This window comes from Psammomys obesus, unplaced genomic scaffold, assembly GCF_907164565.1.
Source record: "Psammomys obesus unplaced genomic scaffold, mPsaObe1.curated_primary_1811, whole genome shotgun sequence".
NCBI lineage: Eukaryota > Metazoa > Chordata > Mammalia > Rodentia > Muridae > Psammomys > Psammomys obesus.
Window position 1 is genome coordinate 8,712,506 of NW_026586173.1, and position 22,722 is coordinate 8,735,227.

General features: G+C 41.7%; 1 protein-coding gene across 1 annotated transcript; it reads left to right on the forward strand.

The window, feature by feature from the left end:
- The first annotated feature begins 57 nt into the window (after nucleotides 1-57).
- Acad8 (acyl-CoA dehydrogenase family member 8) lies at nucleotides 58-21,847 on the forward strand. The gene is made up of 11 exons (XM_055601397.1): nucleotides 58-189; nucleotides 4,632-4,732; nucleotides 5,517-5,686; nucleotides 6,205-6,314; nucleotides 6,693-6,769; nucleotides 12,857-12,994; nucleotides 17,685-17,820; nucleotides 17,914-18,011; nucleotides 18,537-18,689; nucleotides 19,318-19,420; nucleotides 21,257-21,847. Exons 1-11 carry the CDS (start codon nucleotides 93-95, stop codon nucleotides 21,307-21,309), a joined length of 1,236 nt encoding a protein of 411 aa, XP_055457372.1. The 5' UTR covers nucleotides 58-92; the 3' UTR covers nucleotides 21,310-21,847.
- Nucleotides 21,848-22,722: the final 875 nt, after the last annotated feature.

A 22,722-nucleotide genomic window follows, 5' to 3' on the forward strand; every position in this document is an offset into this window, starting at 1 on the left:
GACTACAACTCCCAGAGTGCCACGGTTTGCGAACTACAAGTTAAGAGCCGGGCCAGATGGCCTGGGGTCTGAGACTGGGAGTGTCTGTGGTAATGTTGCGATACAGCTCGCGGCGGCTTGGGTGTCTGCGCCCCGCTCTCCGGTTCCTGACTCGGACCGACCACCGGAGCGTCACTTTCTGCATCGACCGTAAGACTTGTCTGGGCGAGGGGAGAGCGGGACTTTGATGGGCATCTGTGTGGGTCCGAGTTTTCAACAGCTTTGCTGGCTCTGGCCTCATTCTGACACATCCACCGACCTCCTCGGTCCAGGCCTAGGGTCTCTTAACCGACTCACTTTGTCCTCATAATCTACCTTTCCCGGACCCGCTTCTCTCTCCCCAATCAGTCCTGTCCCACTAACTTCCTCCCTTAACCCAGGATCTGTTCACGGCCAGCTCCGTCGGTCCAGTCCAGTGTAGTGCTCGCTCCCCTTCCCCAGCTCCGGCCTATGCTTTATAGAGGTGAAGGAGCAATAGAGTCCCAAGACAGCGAAAACTAAGAAATGGGGGCTGGTCGAGATAGATGAAAAGCTCCAGTTTATATCAGGTGTTCCGCTCACAAATACAGGTTTCATAACTTATAATTAAAAGATACTCTGACTGTAGAAACTGCTGCAGGAGAGGAACGATAACCGCAATTGATAAACCCTACCAGAGATTACAAACTGATTGTTTAAGAACCTGGCAGAATTTTGAATGTAACAGGGAGTGTTTGCCACCCACACAGACCAAGACAGTTTGTGAGGTGTGTCAATCACTTAGAATAAAACCACTTTTTCTAATGAAACAATTTTTAAAAAATTCTTTGTTTACTTAAAATAAGTATCCATTGTTTATGGCGGTAAGACCTTGGCAATTGAGAATAGATTTATAAAGTACACTTAGGCATAGAAGACTGTTTTATGTAGAAGACCAAAGAAAGACGATTTTAAGAGGCACTGCCCTGCTTACGCAACTAGAACTGAGTAAACAAGTAACCCGGTTTGATAGCAAAGCTAGTAAAGAGTGTGTCCCAAGACCAAATGTACAAAATGTACCAAATGTACAGATGTACAGTAGATGGTGGTTGAGTCTTGGGCAACTAAGATACTTGAGACAGGGTTTCTTTGTGTAGCCTAGGCAATTCTGGAACTAGTTCTATAGATCAGGCTGGCTGCCTGCTTCTGTCTCTGCAGTAATGGGGTTAAAGGCATGTGGCACCACCAGCCAGCCCTTTTTCATTGTTTTAAATGAAGGTATTAGAACTGGCCACCTAGCTCAGTCAGTTTGAGTCCTTGCCTAGCATTTTCATCCATGAAGCCCTGGATTCCATCCTCACACTAACTAAACCTGCCAGACCTGCCATGGTATATGCCTGTAATCCCTTAAGTTTTTGTTGTTTTCTGGGAATTGGGGTGTTTTTATTTAGATACAATATAATTTACTTTTGCTGTTGTTTTTTTGAGTTAGGCTGTTACTATATAGACTAGGCTGTTCTTGAATTTGCCGTGCAGTTCAGTCTGACCTTGAATTCATGATCTTCTGCAACCTATCTAAAGCTGGGATTACAAACATGACTTTATGCTGGCTTCAATTTACTATTTAACTTGCCGTCTACTTTTTCTTTTTTCCTTTTTGGTTAATGTAGCCTCAGTTTACAATGGGCTGTAACAGTAAGTTTAGAGAAGTTGCTGACTTACTGAAATAATTATTTTATTATTATTACCATCATCATCATTATTATCTGGATTTTTTTGAGACAGGGTTTCTCTGTGTAGCCTTTGCTGTCCTGGACTCGCTTTTTAGACCACGCAAGCCTCAAAGTCACAGAGAACTGCCTGTCTCTGTCCCCTGAGTGCTAGGATTACAGGCATGTGCCACAGCTCCCGGCTTATTATTTTTTTAGACAGGGTCTCTCCATAAGTGACCTGGAACTTACTATGTAGACCAAGCCGGCCTAAAACTCACACAGATCCTCCTGCCTCTGTCTCCCAAGAGCTGGAATTAGGCTTGCACCATTACTCCAAGCCTTCATTAATCATTTCTGAGCCAGAGCTCAACAGCTTGGTTTGTCATAGCTGTCAGGCACTCCTGGAATACCTGGATTCTCAGGACCATTGTTTCTCTGGTTAACTTTATTTCATTTGAAGATGCAAATGAAATAAGTGTTTGGGGCACTTTACCTTTTGCTAATAATAAAAACTTCTCTATTTTTTTTTTTTTTTTTTTTTTTTTTTTTTTTTTTTCAAGACATGGTTTCACTGTGTAGCCTTGGTTGTCCTGCACTCACTTTATAGTCTCCCAGTTCTTTTGCAGATGAGCATTAATCTATGATCTGTAACAGCACTTGTACAAGTAAGCATGGGAACATGGCCTGACACTTCCTCCAGCAAGAAAACCATGAATCTGTTGTCCCACGCCGTATTCCTAAGAGTGATACCCTCAGGTTTCTGGTGTAGGTCTCTTGGGGAAGCCTTTTCTAGGATCTTCACAGCTTTTCCTCTCCTACTCCCCTTTTGAGACAGGGTTTACTGTGTAACCATGAATATCCTGGAACTCTCTGTGTAGGACGCACTGGCCTCAGACTCAAGAGAGGCACCCACCTTTGCCTCCTGCATTTGGGGATTGAAGGTGTGTACCATCATGCTGGGCTTTTACTAAGAGTGATGCCCAGATCTTCCCCAGAGGAACAGACTTAGCCACCAACACAACTGTGCTATGGGAAGAGCTGTGCATAGCTAGCAGGCACAAAATGTAAATTATTGAGGTGAATGACTCGTACTTTTCCTTTAAGTCTATATCTATACCACCTCAGATATGCCCCATCTCCTCCTCAGAGTTTTTCTTCAGTACCCATTAACATTAGAGTGACCAAAGTTTTAGCATTGAAGACCGTACCTTATCACATAACGGCAGAGTATCTTCATACCTGCCTCCTCTCTTTCATAGCCATCATTGTACTCTGCTTTTTACTAGGGCCTCTAAGTGTAGGCATGCAATCTTTCCTTCTTATAGTTTGCACCAGCACACCTAAAGCTGTGGTTCTCACAGTGAAAGAGAAATGAATGTGAACAGTGTAGGCTTGTTCAGTCCTAACAGGTTGCTGGTTCTGCTGCAGTGCCCTGGCTTCTGGAATCCGTTCTGCCTTTTCAAGTCTTAAAAGATCATTGCTTTTCACAAGAGTTTCACTTGCATTCTTTGCTTTCAGTGTCTACCCTGTCTCTGTGGAAATCTGCTTCATCTTAGAAAGTGGAAAACACTCCAGGTTTTCCTGATTAGCTAGTTGATAGATAGTCCTGTTTTTCAGTTCAATCCTACCTTCCTTACTGAATATGGTCTTTGTAAAAATTCCGTTTTACTGGTAGAGCACTAGATTACTTACATTGGTTAGGTAAGTAGTGTCTCCTACTATTTCCTCTGCTGAAAGTATATATAGTCTTTGTAAGCTTTATGAGTTTCTAGAAGAATTTTTCATCCATCTATCCTATTTGTCTGTCATCATCACTTTGCCAGTTCATTCTCCTAATTTATCTCATTCCAAGTAATGAAGCAGTTACCCAAAGTTATATCACTAGTGGTTAAAACAAAACTGTCTAAGAACACAACTTCTCTGTTGTGTTCTGTTTCAACTCAAGAAAGGTGTTTTGTTTTTTTAAATCGTTGTTATCCACAGGTTAAGCCTATGTATACAGATTGATTTCTCAATTGATGTTTTAAAGGGAACGTGTTGGTGGAAACAGTGGCTGCTGCCAAATATACAGAAATGGGATGGGAAATTTTTAAGGAATTTATGCAGAAAAGCTAGGAAAGCCCATCAGAAAACATGTCATTTGAGGGCAACTTTTTTTTTAAATTTCTGTATTTTTTTGTTTGCTTTGTGTTGCGGAGCTTGAACAGGGACTTCAACTAGGCAATGCTTTGGTTTGGATTGTGTCCTTAACCTTTCATTTTGAAAAGCCTGCTGACCTACTTGGAATTAAAGGAAGAATGGTAGGCCAGCAAGATTACTTAGTGCAGGTAATGGGACTGAGCCTGATGACCTGAGTTTAATCCTTAGAACCTACTCCCTAAAGTTGTCCTCTGACTTTCACATGCATGTACACACACACTCACACACGGAGAGAATAAATAGATAATAAATAAAATCACATGGTTTTAAAAGGAATAGTGATGGTATTTGATAAGTTAGTATCTTTATGCATCTTGTTCTTCCCACTTTGATTCTTTTTGCATCCTGCTTCTTCCCCATTGTGTTCCCTGATGCCACTATCTATTTAGGCTATGACTTTGTCTTACTAAGGGACCAAGGAAGAGATTTCTGGGAGTTGCCTTGTTTTATCTTAGGATAGTATGGCTAAGTGCTAGAACTATGCTTTCTTTTCCTTTCCCGGGGAAACTGATGATGATCCTGGCACTGGAATAGCAGAGGCAGGATAATCACGAGTTTGAGGCCAGCCTGGACTAGAGCATGAGCCTGTATCTCAAAAACAAACACAAAGAAACACATAATATATGGCATGTTATGTAGGAGATTGCTCTGAGGCACTCCTTGTTAGTGAAACTCTTCTCTCATTTTCATCCTAGAATTCAATATGTCTGGTTTTGTTCACAGCTTCCTTGGGACTAAATGAGGAACAGAAAGGATTTCAGAAAGTGGCCTTTGACTTTGCTGTTCGGGAAATGGCTCCCAATATGGCAGAGTGGGATCAGAAGGTAGGAGTCTTCTTGTGGCTAGTGTTCCAACAGATGTTGCACATAATGACTTACTTTTCTGTCCTTTAGTCAGAACTTCTCAGTGTCTGTTCTCCACTCATTACCTTTTACTGCATGTGTGAAAGACTGGTGGTAGATGTGCTGGATAGCTTTATGTCAACTTGACACAAACTGGAATCATCAGAGAAGAGGGAGCCTCCAATGAGAAAATGCTTCCATAATTAGTCACTGATGTGGGAGGGCCTAGCCCATTGTGGGTGGGGCCACCTCTGGACTGGCCATCCTAGGTTCTACAAGAAAGCAAACTGAGAAAACCAGTAAGCAGTATTCCTCCATGGGCTCTGCAGCAACTCCTGCCTCCAGGTTCCTGGCCTCTTGAATTCCTACTGTCACTGCTTTTGATGGTGAATGGGTACATGGAAGCATGAGTGAAATAAACCCTTTCCTCCCTAACTTGCTTTTGGTCATTGTATTTCATCTTAGCAGTAGTAACTCTGACTAGGACAATAGATGACTCCTTTCATAGAAGTCATCCCAGATGTCATGTAGATGCCCCTTTTCTTTTTTAATTGAACAAAGATTTAGATATACTTAAAATGAAAGCAGTTCTATAGAAAAAAAATTTGGAGAGCATATGTTAACTGATAACACTATAAAATAACAAGAGCCTTTGAAGCTAAGAGAATTCTCCCAGGTGCAGACATCCTCATACCTTCATTGTCCCCTCTAAAGGAACTCTGTTTCTAAACTGGTCTTTGACCACCTTGCTCTCTTTTCTGTGTAGGAGCTGTTCCCTGTGGATGTGATGCGGAAGGCAGCACAGCTGGGTTTTGGGGGGGTCTACGTACGAACAGATGTGGGTGGGTCTGGACTGTCTCGCCTTGATACTTCCATCATCTTTGAAGCCTTGGCCACAGGCTGCACCAGCACCACTGCCTATATAAGCATCCACAAGTGAGCATCCACACAAAAGCACGGTGAAGGGTTGTGCACACATGGGCTGGTAGGGAAACTTCAGATCTGGGAGAAAAAGATGAATCATGGTGGGTTGATAGTGCTTGAGAAACTAAACTGTTGTACACAGTAGGTCTGCTGCCGCCTGCTGGATTTGGTTCTGTTGTCTTCGATGATAATATGTAGAGAATTGTTTCTACCTACCTTTTCCCAAATTTCCAGTTTTGGTACCAGCAGATTTCTCTATTTTTCCTCAGTCTACAGCTGAGAAAATTTGAGAAAGTAATAGGAAAAAATCTCTGATTTTTTTTTGACTCGTATAATCTGAGAAACACCTGGGCTTCGGGGATAAGTATTCCAGGAATGTTTGTAAACCAGTCCCTTCCTTTCAAGCTAAGTCATCTCATTTGTCTCTTCTCCATTTTCACTCTCTTCTGTTTTTATTCTGCCTTGTTACCCATTGTTTCTTCTCTATTTTTATTTCTGTCAATGGCTTTTCTTCTTGGTGTACCTATCAGCATGTGTGCCTGGATGATTGATAGCTTTGGAAATGAGGAACAGAGGCACAAATTTTGCCCGCCGCTCTGTACCATGGAGAAGTTTGCCTCCTACTGCCTCACTGAACCAGGTGCGTTTGTCCTCCTTGCAAGTGAGACCTAGAAAGGAGAGAAGTGAGACCTTTGTGCTTACTGAACAGCCTGGCACATAAAATGGTTTACAAAGCAGTCTGACTGCGGAATATTTACGGTACTTTTCCCAGGTCCCAGGGCCTTTAGGTCATAATTCCTCCTGCCTGCAGACCACTGTTAGCTGGTTTGTGAGAGAGACAGTGGGCAACTTGGTGCAAGCAGTGTTTACCCAGTTTGAAGAATTCCATGACTGTGTGGAGTTTAAAGTAGTGCATGATGGACTTTCTAAGGAAAACCTCCTCAGATGTGGAATTGTGCTGGGCTCCTTTGGCTTCACTGATGAACTTCCGTTTGGTCTCTTTTGACCCTTGCCTCAGGAAGTGGGAGTGATGCTGCATCTCTTCTGACCTCAGCTAAACGACAAGGAGATCATTATATCCTCAATGGTTCCAAGGTAAGAGCATGTGTTCCCAGAGCAATTGGAGGCAGTTCCCGTATGCCTCCTGACAGCCCTTGGTTCCTTGAGTCTATGAGTTAATATTTTTATATAAGAGTTTACATTGGTAAGAGGATCTCAGTGCTGGTCTTTTATGATTGAGTCTAATTGTATAAATTTTTATCTTGTTTATATTCTTTTATTTATTCTCTCATACAGTACATCTCGACTATATCCTCCTGTCCATCTATTCTTCCCAGTCCCATCCTGTCCTTTCCCCAAACCCCACCATCTCCTCTCTCTCCTAGATCCTGTGTTCCTCCTTTTCCCTTCAGAAAAGAGCAGACCTCCCAGGATATCAACTGAACACATCTTAACAAGATGCAAAAAACTAGGCACAAACCCTGAATGAGGTAACCCAGTATGAGGAAAGGGTCCCAAGAGAAGGCAAAAGAGTCAGAGAGATACCCCCACTCCCACTGTTAGGAATCCCACAAAAACCCCAAGCTAAACAACCATAACATATTTACAGACGACCTAGTGTAGAACCACGCAGGCTCTGTGATTGCCACTTTAGTCTGTGTGAGCCCCTATGAGCTTTGCTTAGTTCTCCTGGGGTCCTCAACCCCTCTGGCTCCTACAATCCTTCCTCCCTCTCTTCCAAGGGGCTTTCCAAGCTCTGCCTAAGGTCTGGCTGTGGGTCTCTGTATCTGCTCCCACCAACTGCCAAAGGAAGCCTTTTCCGGCAGAATATCATTAGGGATCACTTTGTTTATTTATTTATTGTCAGTCATGCTTGGTCCTGTCCTAGGTCTCTGGCTATCCTGGCCATCCAGACAGTGTCAGGCATGGGCTCCCTCTCATGGCATGGTATGGGCCTGAAGTTAGAGCAGTCATTCGTTGTCACTCCCACAAGTTCTGCTCCACCATTACCCCAGCACGTCTTACAAACAGGACAGATTGTAGGTCAAAAGTGTTATGACTTGGAAGTCTTACCTGGTTACAGAAGGACAGTTCAGGCTCCTTATTTTTCATTACTAGGAATACTCACTAGGGCCATCCTTATAGACTCCAGGGAGTTTCTACTGCACTAGGTTTCTACATCATCCTCCAAAAGCTCCCCTATTTCCCAACTCTACCCACCCCCAGGCTACACACAAAATTTTTGTATTTCCCCTTCCCAGGGAGAGCCTTTCGTCCCCCTTGATCTCTTCTTGTTACTTGGCTCTTCTGGATCTGTGGATTGAAGCATGATTATCCTTTTTCTTTACAGTTACTATCTACTTATAAGTGAGTACATACCATGTTTATTTTTCTGGGTCTGGGCCACTTCACTCAGCTTGATTTTTTTTCCCTAGTTCCATCCATCTGTCTGCAAATTCATGATGTCATTTTTTTAACAGCTGAGTAATATTCCAATGTATAAATGTACCACATTTTCTTTACCCATTATCCAGTTGAGGGACATCTAGGTTGTTTCCAGTTTCTGGCTATTATGGATAAAGCCACTATGAACATAGTCTAGCAAGTGTCCATGTTAGAGGGTCTTTGGGGTATATGCCCAAGAGTGGTATAGCTGGGTCTTGAGGTAGACTAATTCGAAATTTTCTGAGGAACTGCCATATTAATTTCCGTAGTGGTTGTACAAGTTTGCACTCCCACCAGCAATGGAGGAGTGTTCCCCTTGCTCTACATCCTCACCAACATGAGCTGTCACTTACGTTATTGATCTTAGCCATTCTTATAGGTGTAAGGTAGAATCTCAAAGTCGTTTTGATTTGCATTTCCCTGATGGCTAAGGATACTAAATGTTATTTTAAGTGTTTCTCAGCCATTTGAGATTTCTCTATTGAGAATTCTGTTTAGCTCTGTACCCCATTTTTTAGTTGGGTAATTTGGTTTGTTGGTATCTATTTTCTTGAGTTCTTTTTTTAAATCCACCTTTAAAAAAAGATTTATTTATTTATATGAGTATTCTATTTGCATATATGTTTGCATGACAGAGAGTTCACCAGATCCCATTGTACATGGTTGTGAGCCACCATGTGGTTGCTAGGAATCAGGTTACTTTGGATATTAGCCCTCTGTTGCATGTGGAATTAGTGAAAATCTTTTCTCATTCTCTAGGCTGCTGTTTGGTCTGATTTATGGTATCCTTTGCCTTATAAAGGCTTTTCAGTTTTGTGAGTTCCCATTTATTAATTGTTGGTCTTAGTGCCTGTGATATTTGTGTTCTGTTTAGGATGTTGTCTCCTGTGCCAGTGTTTTTAAGGCTAGTCCCTATTTCTCTTTATTAGGCTCAATGTACATGGCTTTTATATTAAGGTCTTTGATCCACATAGACTTGAGTTTTGTGCAGGTGATAAATATGGATCTGTTTTCATTCTTCTACATGCAGATATCCAGTTAGACCAATATTTGTTGAAGATGCTTTTTCCTTTTCATTGTTTATTTTTGGCTTCTTTATAAAAAATCAGGAATGCATTGGATGTGGATTTATGCTCGGGTCTTCAGTTTGTTTCTGTTGATCAACCTGCCTGTTTTTTATACCCAAACCATTTGGTTGTTATTATTATAGCTCTGTAGTGCAGCTTGAAATCATGGATAGTGATACCTCTAGAAGTTCTTTTATTATTCAAGATTGTGTTAGCAGTCATGTTTTGTTGTTGTTGTTTCATATGAAGTTGAGTATTGGCCTTTCAAGTAAAGGACAATGAAGTAAAATAAAGCATCAAAACTGGAATTTTGATGGGGATTGTGTTGAATCTGTAGACTGCTTTTGGTAAGATAGTAGTGAAAGGGTTAGACTAACTTTGTAACCTGTATGTCTTCTAAAGCCTATAGTTTTGAGTTTTAGGTTCAGGTTAAGCTAAAGCCTCTTAGTACCTTTCCAGAGAATGGAAAAATGTGACCCTATCTATGAGGACAGATAGAAAAAAAGGCAAGCAAGCAATGACCTTCACTCAGCAAAAAGAAAAACTCCTGTCTTTGAGATAGCATTTCTTAGCAACAAACCTAGACTTCTTCTGAGTAGCTTTTGACCTCCAGCCAAAAGTCTGTAGCCCCTAATCTTCAAGGATGAGCTAACCACCCCCACCTTCAATTGCAGCTGCATCCACACTTGGCAGGACTGGCCAAGCTTGAGCACCTAAGACTAACCAATTATTTTACTTTATAACTTCCTCATCCAATCCTAAATTGCCAAAACTACAACTTCAAATTTCCCACAATTTTTCTTTTAAAAACCTAAAGGCCTTTGTCTCCCGGTGCCACTCTTTGCTGACCAGCAGGGGTGACCCCATTGCGCAATGGTTAATAAACCTCTTGCTTTTGCAACGAGTCTTGGTCTGGGGGAGTTTCTGAGAAGGGCGCGATCTTAAACTCCTGAGCTGTGAGACCCCAGGTCTTACAGTAGGGTTAATTCTATTGATCAATGAGCATGGGAGATCTTTCCATCTTCTTATATCTTCTTGTTTTGTTAGTTTAGAGACTTGAAGTTTTTGTCATACAAGTCTTTTTCACTTGCTTGGTTAGAGTTACCCCAAGATATTTTATATTGTTTCTGGCTATTGTGGAGGGTCTTTTTTCCCTGATTTTTTTTTTTTTCCTCAGTTCACTTGTCATTTGTACATAGAAGGGCTGCTGATTTTTTGTTGTTGTTGTTTTGAGTTAATCTTGTTTCTAGCCACTTCTTTTTATCAGCTGTAGGAGTTCCCTGGTAGAACTTTTAGTGTCACTTAGGTATACTATCAGTGTTATGAAAAGTATCAGCTCAGGACACCCAAGACCAAGTTCTCAACACAAAGGAGATTCATTTGCTTCAGAGGGACAGAAAGCAGAGAATAAGAGACAAAAACAGGAGGTAGAGGATAGAGGCAAAGGGACCAAAGGTAAGGGGGGAGTGGTATTTGTCCTAGATGACAAAAGACTGCCTCTGGATAGAGAGGAGACAGATGTGGCACATAGGAAAATGGTGGTTTATAAAGAAAGGTACAAGGGGAACCCTGGTGTTAGGATGAGGTCTTCACTTTAATTGGGCGTGTTAATTAATTAGGGGAACCAAAGGGGGTTTTTGATTGATCAATTTCAATACTTTGGTAGCTGATCTTAGTAGTCATCCTCAGGAGGAAGAAATGGCCAAATAAGGTAATAGACCTTGGTGGCTAGCATTAGGAATGTAATCTAACAGTTTTTAGCAAGGCAGAGGGAATGGGGGGCAAGTTCAGGGTTTGCCAGAGCCATGCTTGCCATGTGAGCTCACCAGAGTCTCTTCAATCAGATCATCTGCAAATAAGAATACTCTGATTTCTTCCTTCCAAATTTGTACCCCCTTGATCTCTTTTTGTTACCTTACTTCTCTAGCTAGAACTTGAAGTACTTACTATATTGAATAGGAATAGAGAGAGTGGACCACCTTGTCTTGTTCCTGATTTTAGTGGAGTTGCTTTGAGTTTCTCTCCATTTAATTTTGTTGGCTATCAGGAGTGCTTGTAAGTTGCCTTTATTATGTTTAGGTATGTGTCTTATATTCCTGATCTTTCCAAGAGTTTTATCATGAAAGGATGTCAGATTTTGTCAAAGGCTTTTTTGGCATCTAATTAGATTATCATATTTTCCTTTTTTTTCTTCCATTTTATTTTTATGGTGGATTACATTTACTGATTTTTGTATGTTGAACCATCCCTACATCTCTGGAATGAATCCTTTTTGATCACAGTGACAGTGAATGATCTTTTTGATGTGTGCTTGAATTCAGTTTGTGAGTATTTTGTTGAGTATTTTTGCATCTGTGTTCATAATGGAAATTGGTCTTTTAATTCTCTTTCTTTGTTGAATCTTTGTGTGGTTTGGGTATCAGAGTGACTGTGGCCTCATCAAATGATTTTAGCAATGTTCATTCTGTTTCTGTTCTATGGAATAATTTGAGGAGTGTTGGTATTAGCTCTTCTTTGAAAGTTTGGTAAAATTCTGTGCTGAAACCCTCTGACCCTGGTATTTTTGTTTTTTGTTTTTTTCTGGTTGAAAGACATTTAATCTGTTTCTGTTTTCTTAAGGTGATAGTTCTATTTTAACTGTTTATCTGATCTTGATTTAACTTTGGTAAGTGGTATCTATCAAGAAAAGTATCCATTTCTTTTAGATTTTTCCATTTTGTGGGAAACAAGCTTTTAAAGTATAACTTAATGATTCTCTAGATTTTCTTGGAGTCTATTGTTATGTCTCCCTGTCATTTCTGATTTTGTTAATTTGGATTTTCCCTCTCTGACTTTTAGTTAGTTTAGATAAGGCTTGGTCTAGTTGATTTCCTCAAAGCACCAACAGTTTGTTTCATTGATTCTTTGTATTGTTTCTATTTTATTGATTTCAGCCTTTGGTTTGATTATTTCCTGCCATCTACCCCTCTTTGGTGTCCTTGCTTCTTTTTGTTCTTGGGCTTTCAGGTGAGCTGTTAAGTTGCTAGCATGAGATCTCTCCGATTTCTTCCTGAAGGCACTTAGTGCTATCAACTTTCCTCTCAGCACTGCCTTCAATGTGTCCCACAAGTTTGGGTATTTGTGTCTTCATTTTCATTGAGTTCTAGGAAGTCTTTCATTCTTTTTTATTTCTGTCCTGACTCAGTAGTCATTCTCATTCAGTAGGGAATCAAATAGAGAGCAGAGAGAGCTGGGGATAGTGTTGAGGGTGGGGCCACCAAGAGAGTGCAGGAGGTCTTCTGGTGGCCTGCCTGGAATCCTGGTGATGGTGTGACCGCAGGTCCAGCAGGGAGTTCGCCACATTAGTTGGGGGCTGGAATATGGTGATGAGGAGTGCAGGGACATTGGAGATCGTATCAGAGTGGGGTGCACCGAAAGAGTGGAGGAAGTAGCCTAAATGATCTTCTGGCAGGCATGGCCTCTGGTTGGGCAAGGTGTCTGCCCTCGTTTTTATTCTCCTCAACTAAATCCCTGATTCTATAGGCACTGTGGGAGCCATGTACCTTTTACCCCATCCTCTGCATTGTTATGCCTTTGTTATATTGTTGGGAGTCTCCCAGTCATTTCCCCAGTTGTCAGGTTTAGAAATCATGCATTCCATGAACCTCACACATCGCCTCTCTACCCACAGGCCTTCATCAGTGGGGGTGGTGAGTCAGACATCTATGTGGTAATGTGCCGAACTGGAGGATCAGGCCCCAAGGGTATCTCCTGCATAGTTGTTGAGAAGGGAACCCCTGGCCTCAGCTTTGGCAAGAAGGAGAAGAAGGTGAGTCAATTACTCAACTGTAAACAATTCAAGTTATAAGTCTCTGCCATCTGTTAGACCAACTCCTGCCCTATTTCATGGAATAGGTCTACGAGTGGGTATAGAGCAATGAAGTCATTGTCAAAGAAACAGGCTCCAGGGAAAGAGACAAATTTGCTGGCTGGTTTCATAAGCTATTTAAATTCTCTCTCTTTTTTTCTGTATTTCTTTTTCTCTTTGTAGGCCTGTGTTTATATGCATGTGTTTGTGAGGAGTTGATGTTGGATGTCTTCCTCAATTGTTCTTCACCTTATTTTCGGTCAGGATCTCCTTTAGTTTAATTCAGTTATTTTAATTTAATTGTTATTGTTTTTGAAGCAGGGTCTTACTAGGTAGCCCTGGCTAGTCTCACTATGTAGGCAAGGCTAGTTTCAAACTTACAGATACCCTCTGCCATGATGACTGACCAGACAGCATTTCCTAATGAACCTGGAACTTGCCTGTTCAGTGAGACTGACTGATAAGCAAGTCCGAGGGATCATGCTATCACCACCTTCCCAACTACACCTGGCTTTTTATGTGGGTGCTAAGGATTGAACTTGGATCTTCGTGCATGCATGGCAAGCGCCTTACCAATTGAGCCATCGCCCCAATTTTTCTCCTATAGCTTTTAGCCAGCTTTTACCATACTTTGTTATCCCAGAAACATACAAAGATCTGATGTTTGTCAGAAGTCTCAGGAATAAAGGCATATAAGATACTTTTCTTTTCTAACAAAAATAAAATAAAACAAAACTCATTGGCAGGGAGGGCTGTAGGTATTTCAACCATCTAAGGTCAGTGTTTCTATAAGTACTTTGAAAAATAAGATTCTTCTAGGATTAAGAAACCCTACATAGAGCTGGAGAGATGACTCAGCGTTTAAAAGCACTGGCTGCTCTTCCAGAGGTCCTTAGTTTAATTCCCAGCAACCACATATATCTATAATGTGATCTGATGCCTTCTTCTGGCATGCAGGTATACATGCAGATAGAGCAGTCATATACATAAAATATATAAAATCTTATTATAAAAAAAACAAAAACAAGAAACCCTATATGCAGGTGGTGAACAGGAAATGCAATAATGTAGTTGCTGATATAGTCAGGACCCATTGAGGTTTTTTTAAAGACAGGTGATGAAAACAGAAATACAGTTGTCCTTAGATTAGGGCTTTTGGGGATAAGTCAGGTGTGAAATAACTCCTAAATACCTCCTATATTTCCCGAGGGTTTCCACATTTTTCGTCATGATGCTTTCTGGCCCTTAACAGTTGTCAAGGGCCTATAGGTTTGGTACCTCCTCTCTTTTGTAGCATAACAGTCATTTGTTAGATGCCTACAGTGTTCAAAGCTGTATGCTATCTCCTGGGAAGATACAGAATCCTTAGTCATTCCTAGCCCTATTTGGACTTAAAAATACATACAACTTTATCTGTATAAAATTTCTACAGCTGGGCATGCTGGTGCACACATGCGATTCCAGCATTCCGAACACTGGGCAGTAAGGTTACAAGTACTAAGCCTGCCGGGCAGCATGTCACACACAAACACCCATGCATAGTTATAATAACAACAAAAAATATTTGCCTAATTGCAGAAGAAAAAAAAATGGTATGTGGGTAGCGTTGCAAGAAAGGTGCTGAGTCTTTCAGTTAGCCTATTTAACAATATTATTGAGAGGTTTTTGGTTTTGGTTTTGGTTTTTTGAGACAGGGTTTCTCTGTATAACCTTGGCTCTCCTGGACTCACTTTGTAAGACCAGGCTGGGCTTGAACTCACAGAGATCGCCTGCCTCTACCTCCCCGACTGCTGGGATTACAGATGTGTGCCACCAAGCCAAGCATTATTGACAGTTTTTAACCTCTTACTTGTATTGACTTTATAGGAGAATAATTATTTACTTTTCCTGGATTTAGTTATTAAGAGGCTTTATGTGGAAGAATGAGTTTTATCATGGAGGTCTGGAAGTGAGAATAATGAGCTATACAAGTAGTTGTCTAGGCATATAGGTCTTCCAGAAGGGAGAGGGGATCATTTGCCCCCTCCTGCAGCCCACTACAGCTTTCCTAGGGCATTAGAAGAATCTTATCCATATAGGGAAGAAAGTAGATTGTATGCCTGTGGGCATGTGTTCATCCTTTCATAGGAGCACATGGAGCCTGAGATTAGCTTTGGGTGTTGTCTTAATGCTTTTCTATTGCTGTGAGGAGTCACCGTGACCCAGACAACTTATACAATAAAGAATTTAATTTGTGGGTCACAGTTCCAGAGGGATTGGAGTCCATGACAATCATGAACTTACATCCTGGTCCACAGGCAGGAAGCAAAGAGAGAGCTAACTAGGAATGACATGGGCTTTTACAACCTCAGGACCAATCCCCAGTGGCACAACTCCTCCAACAAGGCACACCTTCTACTCTTTCTCATAGAGTTCTGCCAACTGCTGACCAAGATTCAAATACATGAGCCTGTGGGGCCAATCTCATTCAAAGTGTTCTGTCACTCTCCTCTTTTTTTTTTGGACAGGATTTCTTACTAAATCTAATGCACATGTATTTTGGTCAGTGAGCTATGAGAATCTGTTTTCATGCCTCCATTTACACACATACACACACACACACCAGTTACGGATGTGTGTGCAATAATACCTGGCTTTTTACTTGGGTTCCAGGGATGTAAACTGAGGCTCACTTACGTGGCAGGTATTTTTACCCACTGAGCCATGAAGATACATACTTTTTACAATTAAGATTTTACAGGTGAGAGAAGGTAGTAGTTGTTTGTAGTTTGTTTCTTTAATGATTAGACTTTTTGATTTTTCAAGATAGGGTTTCTCTGTGTAGCCCTATCTGCCCTGAGTGCTGGGATTAAAGGCATGTGTCACCACTGCCCAGCATGACTACATTTTTTTAAAAATGTATTTAATTTTATTTTATGTGTACTAGTGTGAAGGTGTCAAATCCCTTGGAATTGGCATTACAGAGAGTTGTGAGCTGCCATGTGGGTGCTGGGAATTGAACCCGGGTCTTTTGGAAGAGCAAACAGTGCTCTTAACCACTGAGCCATCTCTCCAGCCCATGATTAGACATGGTCAAAATTTTTAGATACATTCTTGCTTTTAGATGTCTGTATTTGGTTTGAAGTTATCCATCACACGGGACAATAATGGGAAGTTTCAGTCTACAGTCTACAGAGACTACAGGAGCTTTAAAAAGAACAAATTCAGTTCCAGTTTATTTGGTTTTGGTTTTCTCAGACTGAGTCTCATTAGCCCAGACTGACCACAAACTTGCTATATAATGAAAGATCACCTTGAACTCCTGATCCTCCTGCCACTGAGTCCGAAGTGCTAGGCTTGCAAGCATGCACCACCATGCATGGCTAGAAGTTTTGATGTTAGGAAATTATGTAAAAGCAGTGTTTTTTAGGTAGTGTTTTCTAGGTAGAGAGCTCAAGTATTGTATGTAGTTCATGATTTTCATGGGCTATCTTGCTGAGCCTAAAGCTCCTTTGAGTTTCTGAATACCTTGATAAGGAGCAATGGGGATGAAATAGTGAGGCCTCTATAAGTATTTATATATAAAACATCAGAGTGAGACTTTGCTAAGAGATTCTACTAACTTTCTAGTCCAGCTCTTGTACTTTTTTTTTTTCCCTCTGAGACAGAGTTTCTCTGTGTAGCCCTGGCTGATCTGGACTCATTTTGTAGACCAGGCTGGCCTCAAACTCTCAGAGATTCACCTGGCTCCACTTCCCCAAGTGCTGGGATGACAGGAGTGCACCACCATGCTCAGCTCAGCGATTGTACTTCTATGTAAGAAAAAAAAGGTAAAGAAGAAGTCAAGTGATTTGTCCAAAGATGGAAATTATAACCAGGTGCTATGACAGAAGCTACATTTCAAGTGTTTGAAGTCTCACTGGGCTTATGTTTAACATATCCAGTGATGTTCTAGAAAGCAAATTTTCTTGGGGAATCGAAACAAAACTCATATTTGTGGCATTTGCTAATTCAATGGCTGATTTCAAACCACTTTTGCAAGATCTTAGAATGACAAGTCAGGAAAAAACAGAGCGTAGTTGGTTCCGGTGAGTTGATATCACATTACCGGGTCTCACTGCAACTAAATGTTGGAGCAGGGCCTTTCAGTACAGTGCATGTCATGTATCTTGTCTAATTATAGCACCTTTTAGGGACACTAGACCTTTGAAAGGAAAAGTGTGGTTATTGTTCACAAGGCCTTGAAAAGTAAATTTTTCCAAATAATCTCTCATAGAAGATGTACTCACAGAGACATTGAAAATGAAGACAGATCTGGTCCTGCCCCTACAAGAAGCAAGAAGTATTCGTAGATAAGAGTTCGCAAAGTAGATCTGTGTGATATGTTCCACTGTGTAACCTGGCTGCAATCCTGGCGCTTAGGGGCCTGAGGCAGGAAGAGCACACTGCAGGTCTGCCTGGACTACAGAGTAAAACCATGGTGAAAAATAAACAACACTGCTCTATAAGTACTGACAAACCTTTACATCTGATCGTTGTTCTTCTGCTTTATGTTCTTATGGGTCTAAGTGCAAGGTTTCTGGAACCCATACTTTACAAGCTTGTGTCCACAGCGAAGGCCGCCTTGCTTTGGGAATCGTTGGGCAGCCACCAAGATCCTAATTTTTGCCAGGTGGGGTGGAATTCGCAGCCAACTCGAGCAGTGATCTTTGAAGACTGTGCTGTCCCAGTGGCCAATAGGATTGGGAGCGAGGGGCAGGGCTTTCTCATCGCCATGAAAGGACTGAACGGCGGGAGGATCAACGTTGGTGAGGCCAGAAAGGAATTGGGGAAGGAAAGCAAGGGCTGAGGCTAGCAACTGTCGTTCAGGCTCAGCTGAGGTCCTGACTGTTCCTCTGTAGCATCCTGTTCTCTGGGGGCTGCTCATGCTTCAATTATCCTTACCCAAGAGCACCTCAAGGTCCGGAAGCAGTTTGGAGCACCTCTAGCCAGATGCCAGGTAGGCACCTGGGGTCTACATTTGTATTCTGTTTACACCTTCCGTAGGGCCCACATTCTTGAAGGGGTTGGGCCAGGGGGTTATGGACATGTGATGGGCATGATGGGACATGAAGAATATGCCACCATCTTAATGTATATTTTGCATGTACCAATGCTTTTTTTTTTTTTCAGGAGACAGTAATACCAAGGTAGTACTTAGAAAAGGCACCTAATTTGAGATGCTTTTGCTTGTATGAGTATGTGTGTGTGAGAGCATGTGGGTGTGGGTGTCTCTGTCTATGTGGAGGTCAGTAGATAACTTTCAGAAGTTGGTTCTCTCCTGCCACCTATGGGATTATCTGGGGGTAAAAAAAGGCATCAGGTCTGTATGTGTATGTATGGGCCTCTACCTACTGAGCCAGCTTGTCAGCTTAAGATATCTTTTCAATGATTCCAGATCATCCTAGATGATCTGTTGAAACCTATGTGTCTTTGGTTTTGTTTTGTTTTGTTTTTTTGGTTCCGTTCTCACCTGTGGCTGTAGTACCTGCAGTTCCAGTTGGCAGACATGGCCACCAAGCTGGTTGCCTCCCGGCTGATGATCCGCACTGCAGCAGTGGCTTTGCAGGAGGAGCGGGAGGATGCAGTGGTCCTGTGTTCTATGGCCAAGCTCTTTGCTACAGAGGAATGCTTTAATGTAAGTGAGGAGTCTTCTTCCCTTCTGTGGTAGACAGGAAGCTTCTGCTAGGTTTAGGGATTTTGGGAGATGAGTCATCTATAGAACCCTGGCCTCTGGAGGCATCACTTTGGGGCTTAAGGATACAGATGAATTTATGGAAGGTCTGCATGGGAGCTCTCCCTGCTGCTTTTGTAGCCTTTTTCATTCTATTAAATGCATCAGTAAGGCTGTCTTTCAGGTGTGTTCTAGAGGTCTAAAACAGCCCAATGATGCTACCCAAATGTAGCACTAATTAGCATGTGGACTTTATCAAGCACAGAGCTGTTTCCACACTGAGACTGCCTTGTCACTAGGTGGCACCTGAATGTCCTGTAATCAGTCAGTAAGGGGGGTTGTAGGCAGCTTTGCATACAAGACAGCATGAAGGAGAAAAGCAGATGCTTGTGCATTGTCTGGCTGGCAGGCATTGACTGCTTCAGTAGGAGGATTGCCTTTCTGCCTGACCATTTAGAATCTGGAGCTTCTCTCTGGGCCCTGTTCTTTCATTCATTTAGAGTAGGCTGAGGTTTGGAGTGGGGATGGAAGCTAAGTACTCCACAGTCTTCCTGGGACCAAAGACACCTGTCTCCTCCCTGTTTCCCAGCAGATCTGCAACCAGGCTTTGCAGATGCATGGGGGATATGGCTACCTGAAGGATTATGCTGTTCAACAGTATATGCGGGACTCCAGGGTCCACCAAATCCTGGAAGGTAAAACTTGACAGAGGTCATTCTCTTCCGTTTGGAGCAGTTAGAAGATATATACTTTTCCAAGACTATCTTAGTACCTCTGAGATCCTGCCAGGTCCTCTGTCTTTATCTCCATTCTTTCTTTCCTCAGCCCTGCTTTGAAAGTGGTCTGCTGCCACATTAGAAAGTGCTTCATCCTCACGAGGGAGGAAGGCATCAGACCTCTCCACTCCTTTTTGTAGATTTCAAAGAAGACTCAAACAAAGCTAGTATATGAGAAATCTTGTTGGAAAGCACACTGGTGACTGTTTTCTATGTTATAAAGGACTTGGTCTTCAAGGATCTTAGACTTCCAAACAGCAGTTTAACAGCCACATTGTCTAAATGTTATCTGTCAGTATTGCTACAATATTTAGTAAATTTGTTGGCATGTGGCTTTCTCCTTTAACTACAGATATTCTTTTAGGCAACTGTGTGAGTTAGGCACAGTATGGCTTATACCCAGGAATCAGTCGATAAGTCTGAAAGGGACACAGCTTCTGTTCCCAATAGCGTAGGCAGCCAGGTCTGTCACAGTACTGGGGAAGCGTGGGACAGAGCTTCTCTGTGTGCTTCTTGGTGAAACAATGTAGAGGTATTTTATTGGGGTCACAAAGACTGTAAGGGTATGTTCCCTATCTTCAAAGGATCCATGTCATGCCTGAGTGGGTATCATAATTGTCTGGAGGACTTTTTCAAGTGGGTTATTGAGCCCCACCCTCAGTGTTTCTGCTTCACTGGGTCAGCTGAAGGCTGTGGTCACTGATTTGGAAAGTTTGAGTTCTGTTGTCCTATGTCTGAGTCATAATCCTAGAGAGCTGCTTTCTATCCAAACTTGAACTTGATTGAACCTTTATTTAGCTCAGCCCCTTATACTGAAACCAAATATCCCAGAGTTTTTTGAGTGGGAAATGTCACCATTTTACAAGGAAGTTTGGATTTGGCTTTCTTTGAGATTGTCTGTTTCTCAAGGGCTTTACTTTGTTTTTGTTTGCATAGAAGGCCACTATTAAAAATAAAATAAGCAATCAGTTCCTTCCTTTGGGGCAGATATTTTATTCTATAGTTAAGTTTTTTGTCCCCAAAGAAATATCTATTATTGAAAATCTATAAAATAAAAAAAGAAAATCTATAAAATATGCAAAAAGTAAAATATCATTCATCTTTCTACAACCAGGATGTGTATAAATATATGTTATATATGTTTGTTAAATTCCTCAGACTTTTTCCTATTCTTTTACAAGTTTAATTAAATTTTAAAAATTAGGGTTACACTAATTTTCTTCTACATCTTAATTTAATACAATCATTTTTGTCATCAGGAGGGGTCTTTAAAATGTAATTATTATCCCCCTGAGCCAGGAAGATGACCACAGGTACAGCCAGCCACTACCAAGCCAGAAGGCCTGAATTTGATCCCCAGGACCTACATGGTAGAAGGAGCGAGTTGTCCTCCGACCTTCACATGCACACAGTGGCATAGGCACATTCATACAGTACACACACGTGCACTCACACAATAAATACATGTAATTTTTTTAAAAATTTAGAGATAAATATTGCTGGGTGTGGTGATGCACACCTGTAATCTGAATGCTGGTGGGGCAGGAAGATCAGGAGTTCAAGGTCATCCTCATCTGTATATTGAGTTCAAGGCCAGTGTGGGCTACATTAGACCCTGTCTCAAGCCAAACAACAACAAATGTAAATACTGTTTTTTACACTGTCATTTTACTATAATTACAAAAGAAGTCGCAGTTGTCGTTTAAATCCATGACTACCGTGTTCCTACTGAATCCCACATTGTTCCTCTTGCAGGTAGCAATGAAGTAATGAGGATGCTGATCTCTCGAAGCCTGCTTCAGGACTAGCTCCCACACTGGAGAGTCTAGCCTAGAGTTCCATGTACAGCTGTAATCAGTGTGGATTGCTCATACGGGCTGTTCAGTTGCAAATGGATCATGAAGTAGACTGAAGGGCTGAGCTCTTCAGATGGAGACTCTGAGCTGTAGTGCTGGCTCTAAGGCAGGAACAGGGTTCTTAGCAGAGCTAGATGGACTGCCCTGAGGAGCCAAAAGAAGACCTGCACACTGTTTTCCTCATTCTGGAAGGACAAAGTCAAAGATGTGGCTTGGACCCACACTACATGCATTTTGTTGATTCTTGTCCTAGGGCCTAGGTACTTAAATAAAGTTTTTCCTGATTATAGCAGTAAAGTATTGAGGAGGGCAAGGACAGTGGACAGCCCTGCCCCTTTCTATTCTCTGTTCTGCACTAGTGGTGTCTCAGGACAGTACTCCTCAACTCAGATCATGATGAAGTGACTCTTCAGGAACCTACTGCTAAGCTATGAATTAGGGTTCACCTTCACTCCTGCAACCATGAAATAAATGTCAAGGGCTGAGGTTATTTGGAATATTTGGATCCTTATATGGGCTTTTATTTCTTCTTTGGGGACTTCTCCTTTTAAGGACTTTTAATTAGTACCTTGGTAAGATCTATCTCTTTACTGTCTGCTTCCATCTCTAAGCCTTAAAACTATATTTAAGATTTTTGTATTTTATTAAATATTTAATTGGATTTTGGAATAATGAGGAATCTCTCCCAAGGCAGTTTATCTTTTAAAGAGTACATCTACTTATTAATAATTTTGCAAACAAAGCACTATTTGTCGTGTGTGAACATCTAAGTACTTTCAATGATTAAGACTTTGGGGAAAACCCTTTTACAGATGATTATTTAATCCATCTTTTGAGATATAGAAAAAAATGTGCAACATATTTTTTTAAACACAAGTCAGTGAAAAGGGTCTGAAAAAGGGTCTACCACAGCCAAACATTAAGCGGAACTCAGGGAGTCTTGTGGAAGAGTTAGGGGAATGATTGAGGGAGCTGAAGGGGTCAAGGATACCACAAGAAGACCTACATTGCCAACTAACCTGGGGTCATGGGGCCTCACAGAGACTGAGCCAACCAAAAAAAAAAAAAAATTCATGGACTGGATGTAGGCCTTCTACACATGAAGCTGATGGGCTACTTGATTCTCAAGTGGGTCCCCTAAAAAGTAGAGCAGGGGCTATCTCTGACTTGGGCTCTGTTGCTTCCCTCTGGATCTTGTTTCCATAGCAGAGTTGCCTTTTTTTTTTTTTTTTTTTTTGCTTCAGTGAAAGAAGAGGCACGTAGTCCTGATTTGACTTGATGCGGTGTGCCAGGGTGGGTTTATATTGGGTGTGGGAGATTTTAGGGGGAAGAAGGGGATATAGGGAAACTGGGTGGGAGGATGAG

What these genes read in the sequence shown, in the direction of transcription:
- Acad8 (XM_055601397.1), top strand. Translation starts at nt 93, where the DNA reads ATGTTGCGATACAGCTCGCGGCGGCTTGGGTGTCTGCGCCCCGCTCTC. An exon ending in CTACTGCCTCACTGAACCAG is followed by an intron (nt 6,315 to 6,692) that starts GTGCGTTTGTCC and finishes CCCTTGCCTCAG; the next exon opens with GAAGTGGGAGTGATGCTGCA. An exon ending in CACCTCTAGCCAGATGCCAG is followed by an intron (nt 18,012 to 18,536) that starts GTAGGCACCTGG and finishes CTGTGGCTGTAG; the next exon opens with TACCTGCAGTTCCAGTTGGC.